The sequence below is a fragment of the Sander vitreus genome, chromosome 2 (genome assembly GCF_031162955.1).
Source record: "Sander vitreus isolate 19-12246 chromosome 2, sanVit1, whole genome shotgun sequence".
In the NCBI taxonomy this organism is placed as follows: Eukaryota; Metazoa; Chordata; class Actinopteri; order Perciformes; family Percidae; genus Sander; species Sander vitreus.
The window spans coordinates 21,938,384-21,958,515 of NC_135856.1; the positions used below are offsets into that span (position 1 = coordinate 21,938,384).

At 36.8% G+C, this 20,132-nt stretch overlaps 1 protein-coding gene and 2 long non-coding RNA genes across 4 annotated transcripts; all 3 read right to left on the reverse strand.

Annotated features, from left to right (window-relative positions):
• Positions 1 to 3,480: 3,480 nt before the first annotated feature.
• LOC144530053 (uncharacterized) lies at positions 3,481 to 3,901 on the reverse strand. The gene is made up of 3 exons (XR_013503078.1): positions 3,825 to 3,901; positions 3,660 to 3,733; positions 3,481 to 3,537 (listed from the first exon to the last, which is right to left on the reverse strand). It is a non-coding gene; the product is annotated as an uncharacterized LOC144530053 (long non-coding RNA).
• A 1,373-nt stretch (positions 3,902 to 5,274) lies between these two features.
• LOC144530059 (uncharacterized) lies at positions 5,275 to 6,710 on the reverse strand. The gene is made up of 4 exons (XR_013503079.1): positions 6,585 to 6,710; positions 6,397 to 6,470; positions 6,182 to 6,250; positions 5,275 to 6,050 (listed from the first exon to the last, which is right to left on the reverse strand). It is a non-coding gene; the product is annotated as an uncharacterized LOC144530059 (long non-coding RNA).
• A 9,920-nt stretch (positions 6,711 to 16,630) lies between these two features.
• odam (odontogenic, ameloblast associated) lies at positions 16,631 to 19,241 on the reverse strand. 2 transcript variants are annotated; one of them, XM_078269485.1, is made up of 10 exons: positions 19,153 to 19,241; positions 18,979 to 19,057; positions 18,855 to 18,890; positions 18,702 to 18,749; positions 18,326 to 18,571; positions 18,180 to 18,236; positions 17,966 to 18,088; positions 17,220 to 17,249; positions 17,006 to 17,089; positions 16,631 to 16,871 (listed from the first exon to the last, which is right to left on the reverse strand). In XM_078269485.1, exons 2-10 carry the CDS (start codon positions 19,042 to 19,044, stop codon positions 16,836 to 16,838), a joined length of 726 nt encoding a protein of 241 aa, XP_078125611.1. In that variant the 5' UTR covers positions 19,045 to 19,057; positions 19,153 to 19,241; the 3' UTR covers positions 16,631 to 16,835. The 2 variants fall into 2 exon arrangements, with proteins under 2 accessions (XP_078125611.1, XP_078125603.1); XM_078269477.1 differs by having other exon boundaries at positions 17,220 to 17,252.
• Between the last annotated feature and the right edge of the window lie 891 nt (positions 19,242 to 20,132).

A 20,132-nucleotide genomic window follows, 5' to 3' on the forward strand; every position in this document is an offset into this window, starting at 1 on the left:
TAAGCCAAGGACCCCTTAAGTAAAAGAGACAGATCAGGTACCCATATTAAACTGGGCCTACAATAACGTGTAGGTCAGCCTGAAGCCTTTTTTCATACCTATTTAGTGCATAGAATACTAAGCTATTAAAATAATATTTTTTGGCATGATTTTATAAATCATGTTTTAATGTAAACACACATGTGGCACAGTGAATCCTTAGGATAAACTGTATCTGTGGAGCTTAGTGACTACCTTACCTAAGGGCCAGTTAGCCTGTCTACAGAGGAGTTGATTCACAAATTGTGAAGCGGATTTATATTTGCTAATAATATTGCAAATAATATGTTGGATTCATATTACGGTATTTAAATTTTCTTGAGAACTGAACTCAAATTCTCAAAACTGAAATTATGATAATTTGGGGGCCCCCCTGCAGTAATTCTGACGACTCCATAGGGGTCCCGGACCCCCTGTTGAAGATCTCTGCTCGAAATAAAGGATATACGCAGGAAATTATGTACAACGTATATACAAATAAAATGTAACTTACTTAAATAGTAACTTACTTAAGTAATGTTTGTGCAAGTTGTGCAGTATTGTGAGGTGTGAGGTATTGAGAGTGTTATCTCACACTCAGCGGTTGAACAGTTTTGTGTTTTTTAACCCTAACCCTAGTAATGACAATTTTCAGATTCCTGTTACATTTATACGGCCATGGAAAGGTACACAGGCACGCTGTCTCTTAGCCATGCTGTCTATCCACCACAACTGGCATCTTTTGTCTTTGGTATTTTTCTCAGTGTTATTTATCAACTAATTCTGGTTGTCAATGGACATCCAGATTATAGCCAGCGTCAACGTCTATTCTCAACTAGTTCTGTCTGTTAGTGGACGTCTAGATTATGGCCTGAGAGGACATAATTTCCCAGTGTCATTAATCAACTAATTCTGGCTGTCAATGGACGTTCAGATCATGGCCTGGACGGACGGGATATCAACCTGTTTTGTACGTCCACAGACGTTGCTTGCTCAGTGGGGAGCGTAGGTAAGGCGATAACATGGACACAGGCTAATTATTGCTAACTAAAATGCTATGTAACACTAGTAATTAAACTAGTAAACTTAAACAGCGAATGTAAGTCGAAACTGCATGCGAGCTTCTCCTGTACTATACGGTAATTTCTCTACTATGTGACAGTAAGTCCCGTGGTTATGACACAATCGTTAGCCTATTTTTACAAAAACGTGTACTACGGAGCCATAACGTGAGATACAAGGTAATGGAGCCTTTTATACATTGTCGTGTTTCTTTAGAAATAAACAATGGAAAAATAAAGTCTTTAAACGCTTCAGATGTAACGTTATTCGCTGTCAAAGTGATGTCAAAATGAATGGCAGTAAATGGAATGCTAACGGGGGGTGAGTGCTTGTTAGCATCAAAATGGCGCCATAGGAGGTACGCATTGTGAGGAGAAGCTTACCCCCTTGGTAAGAACAACAACAACGGTACTTCCTGTCTAACGACTACAGTACTTCCTGTCTAACGAGTACGGTCAAATTACTCACAGCACCACCTAGTGGTGTAATGTGGAATGTACATGGTAAGTAAACACAACAGATTGTTATCTGGATAAACCAAATCAATAGACAAAGGTAGCTCTTAGAGTTCAGTATCTCCAGGCCAGAGATTACTTTTATAATGAAATGAACAGAGGATAGTGAACCTAAATTGCTCAATACATGTTTCGATGCATTAAAACAAACATCTAATGTAATTAAAATACAATAGAATACACAACTCTAAACACTACTGTTTATGTTAGGCAGAACATTTAACTGATGCAATTTATTTAAAGTGAGATGCAATCAATGAATAGATATTGATTTACAGATTTTACAGTAATATGGACCAATAACTCAAGACAGTCTTTGTCTCCCACAAATTATGTTATGATGTTTAATGGTCAGTAAGTCGCAACCTGACATACTGTATGTGCTGTAAACATAATGTAATGTGAACCATGTACTGTATGTGGTGGCTCATTCTAACAAATGTGTTGGGAAACAGTGATGGTGTTGAAACTTTGTCTGTCTGTCTGTCTGTCTGTCTGTCGAAGAATAAAATAGTCCATATCTTGATCATTAATTGATTTTTCAGTAATGATTTTTGTTTTTTATTTTGAGTTACTAGTAGAAATAAATGCTGAACACGAGAAACATTTGTCATATCTTGAATTCAGCTTTTCTCTGTTTGCTAGTTTGTTGACTCATTTTCCTGCTGGAGGAGTATTACATAATTTATGTAATACTCCTCCATGGCATAAGACATGCCAACAGAAATTGCAGCAACGCTGTCAAAGCTTGGTTAGTTTGATAGCTGGAGTAAAGTGACCGATACTGAAGCAATAAGTATCTCTCAGCACATACATCATGTAAGCACATCTGCAAAACACAGGAAAAAACATTTTATTTTATAGCTTATTAATTTATGCTTCAAAGTCAAGAGTGATGTCAACAATGACGGTAAAATACAGATTCCAGGAAATTTGGTCTGAGGAACTGCAGGCAGGGGTGTCGGACTGGGGGTGGAAAGGGGACTGAGTACCCACAAAGATGCTAGAATGAATAGGTGTTGGATGTGGGGAGGGGTACATAGAAAATGTCTTTCTATAGCCCAGAGTTTTGTGCTACGCCCCTGACTGCGGGTGCACATTTTAAAGAAAAGATCATGCCTTCAATCATCCAATCAGTTGTCAAAGGTGTTTTGATTTTATATCTGTCTCAAAAGTCTGAAATGTGATGAAATTATGTATTTGGGGGACAATCCTTAAACGTGTTGTCTACTGTTCATGCAAGACGTACAACTAATCTTGTAGCTGTTGGGAAACAGTGAAGTTGCTGAAACTATGTCTGTCTATCTATCTGTGTATTGTATCTATGTATATGGAATATATATCTATCTAGCTAGCTATCTATCTATCTAAAATGTTCTAAATACACAACTTTTTACACAGCTTCATTAATGTTCCTCATACATATGGATTGTAAGAAAAACAAACATATTTGCTCCATGTTTTTCATGTATGAAGTTTATTTGTCTGCTACTACAGAGAATAAAGTGATTTTGAGCCACATGTTTAATTGAATTTACTGTAAGACAACATCATTTCAATTTGAAAAGAGAAAGAAACAGTTGTTGTGAAAAGCTGACACAAAACAAAGCTGATGTCAAAATTCTATGCCGTCCGATACAGGTTTTGATTCACTTATTGATCTCTGGTTATATTCCAGATTTTACTTTGTAGTAGTAGCAGGTGCTGCAATACTAGTTTGTTGGAGGAGGGCAAGTAAGTCCTTGAACCACTGTGGGATAGTCCCTGTAGATGGGATAGTCACCGTAGGCTTAAAGAAAATCAGAAACATTTGTTGTTAAATATACATCATACAAATTGAGATTCAGTTGAATGTTGAGCTGTAGAGGTTTGAGAAAGCACTCACCTCATTGGAATTTGAGCCGGAGTGTGACCGAGCAAGTCGTTTGTGCTCCATATCCGTCTGTAGAAAATCCACAATTTGCAAGTTTGATATTGCCTACATATTACTATTACAATAATAGTAATGGTATCAACATATAAAAACACTGGTATTGATATTGAACATGGGAATAGAACACTTACAGGCTGAGCCAGAGCGAAGCTCAGGAGGCATCCAAGCACAAATACTACCTTCAGCATGGTTACAGTGATCACACCTGTTGAAAAAGAAATATTAAAGATGTGCTCAGATGGACAGTTTTTCAAAATATCAGCAAAATCACAGTTTTCACAATTCATATAAATTACCTTCAAGTCTTCACAACTTCAGCAGATTGTCTCGCAGACGGTCGAGGAGGTTGTTAGTGTTGCTCTGAATGTGGAGCTTTTCTTATATACAGTTACTGGAATGGATGTCAGCTCATTAGCATACAGTATTGTTGGGAAACAGCCAATATAAAGAAATCTTCCATTTCCACATTTCAAGGTGTGGCTAATCCTCCACCAGGTCTCTCTTGCAAATGTGACCAAGTGTCTCAATGAGATTACCTGTATAAATAAAGGTTAAATAAAAATAAATAAGAATATTGATGTTTGACATTACTTTAGACAACACCAAATATATTATATATATTATAAATATATATATATATATATACCATATTTATTTTGATAACTAATGTAGTAACATTCATGTAATATTGTTGTTCTGTCAGAATAAAGTATTGTGGTGTCAAATAGGTGGCAAAGAATGATCAAATGCCTTTGAAAAAATTCAAAGTCAAGAGTGATGTCAACAATGGAAGTAAAATACAGAGTCCAGGAAATTTGGTCTGAGGAACTGCAGGTGCACTTTTTAAAGAAAATATTATGCCTTCAGTCATCCAATCAGCTGTCAAAGGTGTTTTGATTTTATATTTTTCTCAAAAGTGTGAGATGTGATGAAATTATGTATTTGGGGGATAATCCTTAAAACGTGTTGTCTACTGTTCATGCAAGACTTACAACTAATCTCGTAGGTGTTGGGAAACAATGAAGTGGTGTTCACTGGACATGATTCATGTACAGTTTTATGTTGTTTGTGCATGCTTCTTTTAATAATTGACATCATATTTTAAATATACTTAGGTAAAAATTGTATATCCAATTTACACCAGGATTAATATCTAGATATCTAATATAATAGAATACACAACTTCAAAAACTACATTACTGTTTATGTTAGGCAGAAAATGTAACAGTTGGAATTATTTAAAGCGAGATGCAATCAATAAATATATTCATATTAAAAATATAAATATTAATAAAATATTCATTTATAGATTTTACAGATTTTACAAGTTTTTCTCACTTGCTTTGGAACAATTGTCGAATGACTTTTTCAAACAATATGACTATTTATATGAACATTGGGTCAGTTGTTCATGTGACTATGTTAATTTATAATTGCTTTGGCACAAAATGCACTGAGTAAGCCTTGCAGATCAAAAAAGTTTGCTATTGAAACATATTATTCTCAAATGCAATTTTACACATATTCATTGTGTAAATCCCTACATGCTTAGAGTTATAGGGCAACCAACAATCGCAGCAAGCTGTCACACATATATTAGACACGTAATAGTTACATGGTATTTTTGTAAAAGTGGTCAGATGGATAGAAGTAGGCTAGATAGGGAACAATTACATTTATTTACAATGTAGAGCAACCAAACCTAAATGCTTTCCAATTTAGCTGACAGGTCAAACTCATAACCAGTTAGTTCTCAAAGACATTTATATTGCAAGGGTTAGACTGGATTTTACAGCTGTGGAATACGGAGCATGCAGGAGACAGACAGGGGCAAGAGCCTGCTTGTGCAAAAGGAGGGGGCATAAGAGTGTGGGGTGATATGTGAGGGGGAGAAGAAGAGGGAGAGGGGGGCACAGAGGACAAGGAAGAGCCAGAGAAAGGCGAAGGCACAGAGAAATATCAAATGAGATACAGGCAACAATTATAGAACATGTTATCAACCAGTATGACAGAGGCTGCAGCCTATTTTATTTTGTCTTGCACATATTGTGCAGAAGTTCCTGATAATTCTGCTGTATATAATCTTTTTCTGTACAAGCTTTCTTTATGTATTTGCAGTTGGCTGGTATGTACATACACTGAGAAAAAAATGTTTTGTTGAAAGTATGGGGTGTGTCATGGCTAACATCAATACTATTCAGCTGTCTAAATGTACAATGTTAGCAATTGAACAATATTACATAGTGGGTAACTATCACACTTTCAGAGTGCACTGTCATTTGACAAGATGTCTCAGCATTTTTATTGTCTTGGTCTAAGCAATGATAAAGGAAACTTTGGTCAGGTTTTCATTCACATATTGATCTCTAGCGAAATTCCAGATTTTACTTAAGAATAGTTTGTTGGAGGAGGGCAAGTAAGTCCTTGATCCACTGTGGGATAGTAACCGGAGACGGGGTAGTCACCGTAGACCGGGTAGTCACCGTAGACGGGGTAGTCACTGTAGGTGGCCGGTATATACGCTTAAAGAAAATCAGAAATGTTACTGTTATATATATATAAAAAATGTTAATTTGTTATCAAATATGCATCATACAAATTGAGATTCAGATGAGTTGAATATTGAGTTGTAGAGGTTTGAGAAAGCACTCACCTCATTGGAATTTGAGTCAGAGTTTGAGCCGGAGTGTGACCGAGCAAGTCGTTTTTGCTCCATATCCATCTGTAGAAAATCCACAAGGTGCAAGTTTGATATTGCCTGCATTATACTAATACAATAATAATAATAATAATAATAATAATAATAATAATGATATCACCATATAAGAACACTGGTATTGATATTGAATATGAGAATGTTACACTTACAGGCTGAGCCAAAGTGAAGCTCAGGAGGCATCCAAGCACAAATACTACCTTCAGCATGGTTACAGTGATCACACCTGTTGAAAAGGAAATATTAAAGATGTGCTCAGATGGACAGTTTTGCAAAATATCAGCAAAATCACCAGCAACCTCATGCAGAAAATACAGACACAAAGGATTCATATAATTACCTTCAAGTCTTCACAACTTCAGCAGATTGTCTCGCAGACAGTCAAGGAGGTTGTTAGTGTTGCTCTGAATGTGGAGCTTTCTTATATACAGTTACGGGAGTGGATGTCAGCTCATTAGCATACAGCAATGTTGGGAAACAGCAAATATTAGCAAATCCTCTACCTCCACATTTCAAGGCAGGGGCGGACTGGGACAAAAATTCAGCCCTGGCACTGTAGCCACACCAGCCCACATCACCACGCCCATGCAGCCCCACCCACGGACACGTGCATTCACTTATTACATTTGTGTACAGATGGTAAAATAATAATAGGCAGTACCTTATGTAACATATGTTTAAACATGTAGTGTAAGTAACTGGCAAACAATGCTTACTACTTTTTAAAGAGCACACGTTTATAACAAATTTATACATACTGCCTGATTATGTCATTTGTATACTGTCATTCTCTACAATATGTTGTTCTTTGTCGTCGCTGTCTATTTGATTGTTTGTGTTTCTCTCGTGTTTCTGCTTATTGTCTGTCTGGTTCTCCATTCTCCGTTCTCCAAATTCTGCAATTTAAATATGTTTTTATGGCTGTGATTATACTTCAGGGTTGTTCCTCGCTCAGAATTGGACTTTGGGGGAACATATAAAGTTTTGAGGGTAAAAGACTTCAATTCCTGCATTCTGATACATTTTTAGGCACCAAGTTATGTTAAAAATGTCTATATTTATGGCAATGTATGTATTCATTCTGACCACATCATTCTAGACCATGTATCTATCTATCTATCTATCTATCTATATATATATCTATATATATATAGATATATATATATATATCACAAAGGAACACACACAACACAAGGAAATCACAAAATTCTGGTGGCAGGTAACAATTCAAAATACTAAATATAATGGAATATTATTATATTCAGTAGTCCAGTAAGAGGGCTTTCACATCTGGGACATGGGCCGGATACGACAACACTTGACCCCAAGTCCAGTTGTTTAAAATAGCATGAACAGGGCTTTATGGTAACTTTTTTCCACCCAAGGAGCACATTTTGCTCCCAAGTTGAAAAATGTAGGATTGACCTACATAGGCTACTGCTTTTACTGCTACATTATACTAATAACACAATCATGTTATGGATACAAAACATTGTGAAGTGTAATGTTTTCTACATTCTATTGATCAAAAATGATCAGTGACGTTGAACATAGCCTACAGTGTATTGTACCACCACAGTTCATGCATACATGTGAACCGTGGATTAACTGCAGAGTTTAATCGACATAGTGTAAAACTAAACACTACGTGAATGGGGCACAGCAGAAAGACAGAGCAGAACGATGTTGCTTGTTCAGGGTTTTCATGTGTACTCCTACAGGCCTACACTTCGCATCAGGCGTTAAAACCAACTGTACCAAAACACTGAATTAGACTACTATTTAACGCGACAACGAGACGTTTTTAACCGGTAATGAAACTGTCTCAATTTAATACTGATGCTGTCAGACGGCCGCGCGGACAGACAGCAGTTGGAGCTCCGGCGAAGCTCTGCGCCCATCAGCAGCGGCTTCTCGCTGCGCAGCCGGTCCCCCAGAGCAGCAGGATCACCAGGAGGGTCCGGTACAGCCTGAACCCTGCAAACGGAGATTCCGTTTGAAGGTGACGTGCTTGATTTTGACTGAACATCCCAGGCCGGCCGTTGCTGACTGGCCAAATGCCTAGTATTTAGGGCCCGAGCATGAAAGTGCAAGGCCCCAACGGTGCCTTGCCCTGAAAGTGCGAAGGAACCTATTGTTTTTCGTCGGATTATTATTTTTACCAATTCTTCGTCGCATTTTTGAGGGGGTTAGCATGCACAAAAACTCACCCAGGGGGCTCCATAGCGCCCCCTAACGTGCGCCTTAAATTGGACAAAAGTAATAAGTTAATATACCAACTTTTGAGGGAACATAGGTCTCATCTTCAAGTCCATGGTGCTATTTTTAGAAAAAATTACAAAATTCTATAATTTCCGATTTTTTCCGGTTTTCCGGTTTTCGTGTAAAAATCTTCTTTTTACGAACACTTGTTTGAGGACTTTAGGATGCACGAAAACTCTCAAGATTTTGCAGCCATGTGCACAATAGTAAACTCTTTCATCTGAATTCACATTTAGGCTTGGGAGTGGTATGGTTGCTCTATAGCGCCCCCTAATTGGTTTTAGCACTTGGGCACATTTTTGACGGCCTCAGTATATACAAAAACTCACAAAAATTTGCACCTACATAAACACCTGGGAGCTTTACGAGACTGTACAGCGATTTGGCCCATACCTGTAAGTGGGCTCCATAGCGCCCCCTAATGCCTGGAAGGCCTTAACTTGGACATAGTTGCTCCGATCTTCACCAGATTTAATACCCACATTGCTCTAATCATTGCTGATATATTTCCTATTTACATTCATTAGCTCCACCCAACTGGAAGGCGGCCATTTTATATTATGCATTTTTCATGTGATTTACATTCTTTCGAACTCGTCCTAGGCCGTGATTTCAATCTTCTTGAATCTTTGCAGGTAGTATCTGTTGACCCTCATGACGAAAGGTTATCCAGAGAATTTTGATAGTTAAAAAAATAAACAATTATTCCGATTGCCCCGGAACTTTACAAGGTTTTTCGTCATGGCTGGTTTTTAATTAATCAGTAAAATATTGATATATGGGAAACCTACTCTGTCTAACTGAGTCCAATCGGCACGAAAACTGACATATAGACTCGGAGGACCCTCGTGATAAAAAGTTATCAAAAGAATTTTGATAGCTAACATAATGGGCAAGTTACAGAGGACCAACTTCCTGTAGGGGGTATTCGAAACAGGAAGTTGCGTATCTTACCAAGATTTATTCCGATTGACACCAAACATGACACAGTTGTTCCGCATAGGGGCTTGAGCATCCATGCCAAATTTAGAGGGAATCAGCCATTAGATGGCGCGATATATGGGAAACATATTTTGTCTAACTCCTCCTGGGCCGTGAGTCTAATCTGCACGAAAACTTGGATATATACTCGGTGGACCCTTGTGACTAAAAGTTATCAAAAGAATTTTGCGCAAGTTATGGAGGAACAACTTCCTGTAGGTGGCTGTTAAAACATGAACGGTTGTATCTTGGCAAAAGTTATTCGGATTTACATGAAACTTAGAATGTGTGGTCTACATGTGATGTTGCGTCTGCCAGTACCCCCGACTGCAAGAAGGCGAGGGCCCGTTCATTGCTGCTTGCAGCTTTAATTATTATTATTATTATTATTATTATTAGAACCATAGTGAAATTGTGCAAGCGATAAAAACCTGTCCTATTTATTTTATATATATAAAAAAAAAATCTGACCGGCCCCTCTGGCATTTGCCAGAATTGCCAGATGGCCAATCCGCCCCTATTTCAAGGTGTGGCTAATGATCAGAGATGGAAACCATACCTGGATTGCATGAAATGTAGCATTCATTTACCTTTTTTTTTATCCAGGTCTCTATGTACTGTGTTCACTTCTTAAAACTATTCACACAGTTCTCTTTACCAACATGCAGCTCAGCCCACCAGTTAATCTAACATCAATTTTATAGCTCATATCATAAACAATATCCTTTAGTGCATTGGATTTGTCTAAAATTCAAATCTTGCAAGGCCTTAATCAGTTTCAGTAACACTTTTACTGTGTGTACTATAGGTGCATTCTCTTTATTCTCCACCCTTCAGTATTGGCAAATCAGAAAACAGATGTCACACATGGTAATACGTGGTCTTGTGATTGCAAATCAAGTGACTTAATGGCTTAGGTAGGTAACAGGAAACACCCAATGAAGTGTGAATTTCTTCTTGCCTACTTTTGTTTTAGGAAATGAGTTGCTGCTATTCCCTTTTCTACGCAAATTAGTATGTACAGTACACCCATTTAAAATGATCTAAAGAGGTTTTGTCTTTTCAGATTTTATTTAATTATTATTAACCACTGTTGTCCTCATGTACTGTTGCGAAGAACAGGGATCAAAGACAATTAGTAATATGACAACAATGAACAATGTGTGAAGTAATTGCTGTTTTGCAAACATTTAAGCGTGACTAAGATGTCTTGTTTTGAGAAATGTGTGGTGTGTCTCAATGTCTGATGCCTGCTATAAGTACCAATGCATGAGGGGCCACAAACATACTTACCCAGCACAACTGTGTTACAATAGATATACTGCTGCTATACTGTAAGTGACTTGCTATGTGAAATGTCTGGTCTGTTTTAAGGGCATACAATGGTGTGGTTCATTGTAAGAATTCAATTTAATCTAATGTTTTCTTGCAGGTTATTCAGAAGTAATGCAGCTCTTGTGTATCGCAGCTTTACTTTTGTCAGCGGTAGCTGCTAAGCCAGACTCCAGGAGGCCATGGCAGAATGGACCCAAGCTGGATTCAGACTCTAAGGTAACAGGGTTTAGACATACAGTACATAAACACACAGGTGTAGAGCTGCTTCTACCCACTGCATGGGAAGTAATTCTCATTGAGTTACCTATTTGTTTAGCACGGTGACGATGTGCAGTCAGTGACACCAGCCCCAGAAGATGGAGACGGAGGATCAGGTGTAATAGACTGGCCATTTGGATACAGAGGACCTTCAAAAGGCAAGAAGCCCAACAGGAGGAACCCCAGTGCAATGGTAAGCTCACAATGATACCATAGCTATATACTCAAATGAAAACAAAACAAAAGTGTAATTAATTGGGTCTCATAAAAGTCTTAATTTCACTCCTGACCAGGGACGCTGGAAGGTGCATAGAGTTGGGGGGTGCTGAAACTGTGCCCTCCTATTTCTGTTACTTTTATATAGTGTCTATATTTTAGGTTTTTTTTGTGAAGCAGTATTTGATTTGTTCTTTTAGTTTTGAATGGTGTATACCATGTGTATACAGTATACTGTATGTTTGACATGACAGATTTCATTGAATAGTAAAGAGTTTCAACTAACCGTGTGGCGTTTCATCCATAGAACACTACTGCTGTACCCCTGAAGGAGGTAAACAATATGATTCAGTGACTTGATTAACTTTAATTAAGAAACTAATCACTTTTTGTTAAATTACACCATCTAATTAAATGTTTTGATTCCACTGACCCTCGGTGTAAAAATCTTACAGAGGAAGAACATATTTCTGATGCCAAAGATAACTGAAGAATCAATTTCAATACAAAGTATTATTACAGTTAAATAATTAAAAGAAAGGTCATAGAGATTATTTTCATTATCAATGCATACTAATGACTACGTTTTTTTTAACTCGTTGTAGCAATGATTGCAGTATCAAAGCTCTGCAAGTCTGATTTTGACTGTTACTTGCTTTACAGGGAGGAAGACACGGGCCTCCGAAGGATGGGGTATTTAGTAGTTTGTCAAACTTTCATTTCAGTCAACTATTTTGAAAAAAAACAAACTTTTTTGAGTTTTTAAGACAACAGCATTGTGATTTTTGTTTCTCTTCATCTCAACATCAGCAAGTGAAGCTCATCCACAACGCCACAGAGCCGGTAATCTCCTTGATGTTTACTGTACATTACATGTTTTATTTAGATATGTCTTCAATAATAATCATAATTTCTCTTTTTCCATTTGAAGAACAAAGTCTCCATGAATTTATTTTATATATATATATATATATACATAATATTAATATATAATATCTATACCATATTTATTATTCAAATGCAAAGTTCTTGCTTCCCATCAGTGCAACCTTTACCCAAGTTATTTTTTGTTGTTGGTATGTGAAGCTATTTACTGTAATCACCAGTAAATGTGCCAGTCGACCTTCTGTTGGTAGTATTACTACATTCCTAGTACCTATACTTTTTAAATTTTAACTGAGAATATTGTGCACATTATTTGCAATCAGCCTTATAACAAAATACTTTGAACATATATCTGGAATCTTTCTGGTAATAACTAGCCTATATTTTGTCTGATTTTGTACAATTATATGAACAAGAAGTTACTTACACTGAACTATAGGCAATTCCCCATACTTTATCTCAGAAAGAAAACCAATAAACCTTCCAAAAAGTCAACCTATTTCTTTATCATTTGCCTTATACAGTAGAATAGTGGTTATCAGGACAACCTACAACATACCATGATGTACCTTTAGCTGACAGTTTAATAGACAGTCATCTGTACACAGCACTTTATCTGTGCTTCACACAGGCTCCTGGTTTCATGTCTGATGAGGGACGCAGGCAATTTGGGAGACAAAGACGACCTGCAAGTGTCAAGAGGAGGAACCCCGGTGCTATGGTAAGCTCACAATTACCCCAATACTGTACTCAAATTAAAACAAGACAAAGGTATATTTAATTGGGTCTCTTACAAGGCTTGAGTTCACTCCTGACCAGGGACGCTGGAAGGTGCATAGAGTTGGGGGGTGCTGAAACTGTGCCCTCCTATTTCTGTTACTTTTATAAAGTGTCTATATTTTAGGTTTTTTCTTTTATTGTGAAGCAGTATTTGATTTCTTCTTTCAAAAGGCACTTTACAAACTTTACTTAATACTAAACTTAAACATCATTATTGTTCTGCATTATAATAAAATATAATATATCCAATCTACTTCTTTCTTGTTTTAGGTGTTTTCCCCTATGATTAAGGTAGGCCTACTGTCATCTCTCAATGTGATATTAACAAACTCAACATTTACCAGAACATTTTGCAATAATTCTGAGTTTCTTGTGTTTATTATTCCTTTCCAGGTTGACAACGTGACATTTCAGGTAAGATCATGAGTAAAAAAAAAAATAAAGGTTTTAAATGGTGTATACAGTACACTCACATAATAAAAAATGCATTGACGATGGCGACACCAAGTCCTCCCGGAGTTGTGCCTTTTGTCATTAGTTTTGCTTTCAATAACTTCGTAAACAGTGGCAGTAAGCGTAACAGCTACATGCAAGGTGTGTGGCACCAAGATAAATGATGCAACAACGTCGAACTTCATCAGGCATCTCAAAACTCTCCAAGATAGGTCAGTCGCTTGCTAATGTGAAAGAGACGTTAAATCTAGCATATATCGTCACAGGTAACAAGATAACCATCGCAAAGTGTCGTGCTAATGCTGGGAACAGGCACATTGTATCTTCATAGTTGTATCCATATGATGTGACAGACTTAGAGTTAATATTTCACCCGGTTGTTGTTAAATAGCAATACGGAAAGTATCAGTTCTCACATGTGTGCACCATGGTTGGTGTATTAACTTTCAATACAGATGTTTCCCTCAAACTTTGAACATTGAACAATGTAATGCATGATGAGGTTGGGCTTTACAGCCAGTTAGTAACAGAGACAAACATGTATTATTTGGTGCAGATACCAAAATGTTGAAAAATACAGTTATGAAATTGAAAGAGTTCTTAATTTGTGTTTCTTCAGATTGCATTGCAGTAGACCCCATACAGTTATCCTACAACTGATTTTGATAATGTACTGTATGGATGGTAGCTACAGGACATGCTTTGAATTCATAAGATTTAATAATACAGTGTTAGGGACAGATCAGATGGCCAGAGACTTGAGACTCGACTTGGACTTCCAAAAAATGACTTGTGAACATCTCTGGCTAAAAGTGCCTCCTATTTCTGTTTATTTGTAAACTTTAAAAAAAAAAAATTAAAAACATTGTCTATATATTTAACATCTGTGACTTCCATGTTTTATTGTCAAGTATTTGATTTGTGCTTTCAAAAGGTGCTTTAAAGACTATTCTTACTACTAAACTTAAACATTGTTATTGTTCTGCATATATTATTCTAATATATACAATCTACTTTTTTCTTGTTTTAGGCGTTTTCCCCTATGTTCAAGGTAAGCTTACTGTCATCTCATTTTTTCCAAACTTTGTTTTTATTGTTTACTTGACATATGAACGTATGGAAACAATACACAATGTGATTTGACAAAGTGCATTCCCTCCCCCCTCCCACTACCCAGATAGCAACATTGAAATTAATAATTACAACTTGAATAAGACAGAAATACTCAGATATACAGACACACACATAATACATAAAATAAAAATACAATTAAATAATAATCCTAATAATAAAAGAAAAGGGGAAGGAGGGGTATCTCTGGAGTTGTGTAATGGATTGGGTTGAGTTGAGTTTACGGGAGCAAGGGAGGAGGGAAAGTTCAATGGGTGAATTCTGTGTAAAACTTCAGTCCAATCATCGTTCTCAAACTTAGAGTCAAAGTCAGTCTCCCACTAATGTCTTACAGTCAGAGCCTCAGATGATGTGGAATTAGCAATAAGGGCATATAGGCGGGAGGCAACTCCTTTGTTGTGCCGATTGGTTTGGAAGCTACTATCCAGAAGAGTTTCGTGATATTAACACACTTAGAATTTTCTAGAAGATTTGGCAAAAACTCTGAGTTTCTTGTGTTTATAATTCCAATGTGACCTTTCAGGTAAGATCATGAGTAAAAAAAAAAAAGTTTTAAAAGTTTTATACAGTATACTGTATGTTTGACATGACAGACTTTACTGAATAATAACAAAATTCAACTAACCGTGTGGCGTTTCATCCATAGAACACTACTGCTGTACCCCTGAAGGAGGTAAACAATATGATTCAGTGACTTGATTAACTTTAATTTAAAAAACGATTTACTTTTTGTTGTAAAAGTCGACATCTTATGAAATGTTTTGATTCCACTGAACCTCTGTGTTAAAATCTTACAGGGGGAGAACATCTTTTTGATGCCGAAGGTGACTGTAGAATCAATTTCAATATAATGTTTTATCACAGTTAAAGAATCAAAAGAAAGATCATAAACTTTAAATGAAAACTAATGACTAACAATCCATTCATAGCACGGTGGAGGAGGACCTCACCACGATAAGGTATAGAACTTTTTTTTTTTTAACTCGTTGTAGCAATGATTGCAGTATCAAAGCTCAGCAAGTCTGATTTTGACTGTTACTTGCTTTACAGGGAGGAAGACACGGGCCTCCGAAGGATGGGGTATACTGGCTGTTTGTCAAACTTTCATTTCAGTCAAATATTTTGAAAGAAAAAAAACACTTTACTTTCTACTCTGGCTTGTTTGTTTAGACTTCAGAATTTTTGCCTGTTTGACCTCCAAAACAACATCATTGTGATTTTTGTTTGTCTTTATTTCAATATCAGCAATATGTGAAGCTCATCTACAACGCCACAGAGCCGGTAATCTACTTGATGTTTACTGTACATTATATGTTTTTATTTTGTCTTCAATAATAATCATAATTTCTCTCTTTCCATTTGAAGAACAAAGTCTCCATTGAGTTTGGGGTTTTTAAACCTGTAAGTACAGTCAATATATTGATTATATATATATATATATATATATATATATATATATATATAAATATATATATATATTTATATATGATTTTCTATATAATATTTGTTGTTAAAATGCTAAATTCTTGACTCTCATGCAACCTTTTTGGTTCTATGTGCAACTATTTAATCACCAGTACATTTTTTTAAAGTATTAGTAGTAACACTACTAGAACCTGCTAGTATCTTTTATATTAAACTGGGAACATTATGCACATTATTTGAAATCAGTCTAATAAAAAAGTAGGCTTTTAGCACATTTTCTTGTTTGGCTAATTGGAACAACTTTTCTATTTTCAAGATGAACCTTGGTGAATTTGTTGGAGAGGAAGACAATCCAGAAGAAGATTACTAGCAACTTCAAAAGGTGAGGTTAATGGAGTAACACTGATTACGTTTAATTCCCTCATCATCACTTTGCTACAGTAACTGCTGCTAACGAATGTTCTTATCTCTCACTTACCTCAGAAAGAAACCAACAACTACACTGGACAACTACAAGTTTGATCAACCAACTTTTGGACGATTGTGGATTTCTCTTCTGTGGTTTATTCTGAGAAATCACCCATGTAATTCGTCATTTTCCTGTCAAAGAATAATTTCATTGTATCACAATAAAACTCTTAAACAAATTACTATGGCAAGGTTCTTTATTTGACATGCTCTGAGAGCAAGGAGCAGATTCCTGAAACAAGCAAGACAGTTTCAGTTTAATATAAAACGTTTATATTATTTGAGTACAAATAAATTGCATTTGGAAGAATGGCACACTCCAGTACATTTTGCAGAAGAATGAGTGATGTGGCCGAACACAGTTTGACTGATCGCCTTGTTATTTCCCAGGTGACATCTAAGGCTCAAACAGGAAGGGGAAGTTGGACTGACCCTGGAGAAATGTTTAAAAACAAAAATAAAACAATCACACCCTGCGCAATAAATGACAATGAGGATTTTGCGTATGTGCATACACATTAATGTGCAAAATTTTTAAAGATTGAGTGTCATTGTATAAAATCATACCTCATCAACCCCTGGGCCAGATACGTCGCCACGAGGATCAGGAGGAATTGTAGGAGACTCTTTATGTGTCCCCAGTGGCCATGTCTGATGTAGATAGAAAGATCACAAAAAAACAGCAATTAGACTGAACTGGTGCACTCTTGTCTCTTTCCTTGGTTTATTGGTGAAATTATAAAAAAAAAAATAAAGAGATCATGTACAGTAGTGTACTCACTCTCTCTGTTTGCACCTTAGGCTGAGAAGCCTGCTAAAATGGGAACATATGCAGGAAAATTAGATTACAAAGTATATACATATATTAAGTATTTACCTAAATATTTTATTTTAAATTCTACATTTGACATTTTCTTGTTTTTTAAGCGGCCTCAGACACACAACCATGGACATTAATAGGTGACAAAAAAATAAGATAGATCTCTTTTACAAGCATCATCTGCACAAAACTAACAAACTTATAAGCTGCAAAGATATCATATAACAGTGCAGATAAAGCAGTTGCTTAACACTTATTCAACACTGAAATGTGTCTGAGGTGACATGATTTCAGCAGTGTGTGGTCAATATGGCAGACAGTCGACTTTGCTTCACAGTCACCGCACATGACTCAACATCTGCAGCTATGTTATTATCATTAAGTCTTGTCTTTGTCATAATAGTCTGCTGCATCTGTTCTTACACTTAATTCAAGGTAGCAAAGGGAAGTTGATAGACACAATCATGGTGATATTTTGAAATAATTTTAGCAGTAGCTCTGTTTATTCCTTTTTTTCTTTTTCATCTCAATATGTAGCCAATATGCACTGAATATTTCTATGCTGATCTCTACTGGCAAATCTCCATTCAGCCAGTGTATAAAAAAAGAAAGAATGAAATAACATGTTATGTTTGTTTTTGAGCAATAAACACAGAGAAATCGGGACTATCTTTTTTATATATTTCATGCCATCTTGCATGTCTCACCTGAAGAGGGAGCTGTGGTCTCTGTGTGGTTCTCTCCAGCTGTTGCTGACCGTTGTTGGGCTGCACCACCGCAGTGTTCCTCTGTTGCGGATAGCCGTAAGCAGGCACAAAGTAAGGAAAGCCCTGTGAATGATAGACTCAATTTAAATCTGCAGTGAGCACCTAAATGAAGATACTGAGGTTTGCACACAGGTCAATATGTTTTCCTTCATACCTGCTGTCTAGGAAGCTGAGGAAATGCATAGGACGGGTACTGGAAATGTGGAAACATCTAAAGGAAATTTAAAACCGTTATTATTTCTCCATATGACTGTGAGGAGCAGCAGCTAACCATCACTGTATCTCCATGCTTTGTTGTACCTGAAAGGGGTTTTGGCCCTGCTGAGGAACATCTGGAGCGTTGGATTCCTGTTGTGGTCCAAGTTGCTCTTGCTGGCCGTTGGGGATGAACACGGGTGTAAAATGGTTGCCCTGGTTGGGGAGAAACATCTGGGGCCCCTGGGGACCGAAGGGACCGGCAACCTGAGGGTTCAAGTTCACCACCGGTGGAGTGAACAGCACATCAGGCTGCTGCTGCAGTACATACTGAGGAAACATTGAAGCCGCCTGGAGAAGAGGGATTTGGTTCAGTTTGTTTTTCCCTTTTGTAAACCTTTTTTAATTTGACAAAAGAATGTACATAATATTAGTGCTGTAACTCAAAGAAGTAAATGCATAGCAAAAAAGTTTCCAGTACCTGTGTTTGTCCAAGAGTTGCAAGAGTTAGTCCATTCAGTCTTAGGATCTGAACACACAAAAGGGTTGTATTAAATGTGGTAATATTATTCCTGTGACAAGGGATTTTGACTTTGCAACCAACAAACATAAAGGTATTAACAGCCATATTTACCTCATTGCTGTTGCTTGCAATAATACCAATCTGCAACTGTAAAACACAAAAAACAACACTTTATCTCTGCTATTTTAGATGATGTGAGAAATATATGCTTTAGCAAGACAGAGATCTAACTCACTGGAAGTGCAAAGCTTGTTTTGAATAAACAGATCAATAGAAAGGCAGTCTGCATATTCGTATTCATGATGTCCTGTAGTCTGTAAAACAAAAGGCATGTTTAAAAAAAAGACTCCATAAATGCAAAATGTTTCATGCTTTCACTGAAACAACGTGCATTACAGAATCATCTTACCGTTTCTCTGGTTCTGCTTTCGCTCTCTGTGTGCCTGTCTCCTCACCTTGTCAATATCCCTTTTAACGTCTGTCCATGTCAGCTGTTATAGTCCACTGCCAACCCATCCAGACAATGTGTGGTCAGTGTGACAGACATTTCTCATGGCATCAGACTCAGACACTTACAACACAGGACAGGTAAGTATGTCATTAGGTCTAAGTCATGTCTCTAAACACCATGACATGGTCTGCGTCAAATTGTTAACAATCCTCTTTCCAAATACATTACATAGCAGCCTTTTATTGACTGATTTGCTTTAACAGGCCAATGCTTTTCAGTTTAGGGGAACTGTTTACATAATGCATTCCTTATATGTTCTCCTAAGTAAAGTTTTTGTTACTGTACTTGACATTGTACTTGCACATAAATAGACATAACAGCTAAAAACAAGGACAACAAAGCTGAACAAGCATGAACATTGTATACTATGTACAGACATAACATAACACAGACAGTGATGATATCTACATGTTAAAAAACAAATATGTATGTATGTATAAAGACTATAAAATTATATTAATTCCAGGTACAGTGAAGTACAGTGATGTTTGGTGTTACAGGGTTATGTAAACTCAACCTTCAACTTGTCCTTTTTTTCTAAACCTGAAATGTGACCCTCAGGTCTTTTTTCACAGCAGATATTTTGACTTGTTGTAGCAGGAAAAGCACAAGTGTTACCAATAACATTAAAAAAAAGGCTCCGTTCTAGTCAAGTGTGCCAGTAAGGCATGACAGTATGACAATTACTTACACCTGTGCGTTACCTACTGTGACATGTCAAAACATGGACATGCACAGGTACAGGCTAATGTTGCCAGGGCAACAGCCTGTTTGCCCTTATTGGCTAAGTTACCCCTCTGGAGAAATAAACTTTGTCTTTATTTTTTTAAGTTTTTTTGTGGTTGTGGCAGTCCATCATTAGTGAAGTTGAATAAGTT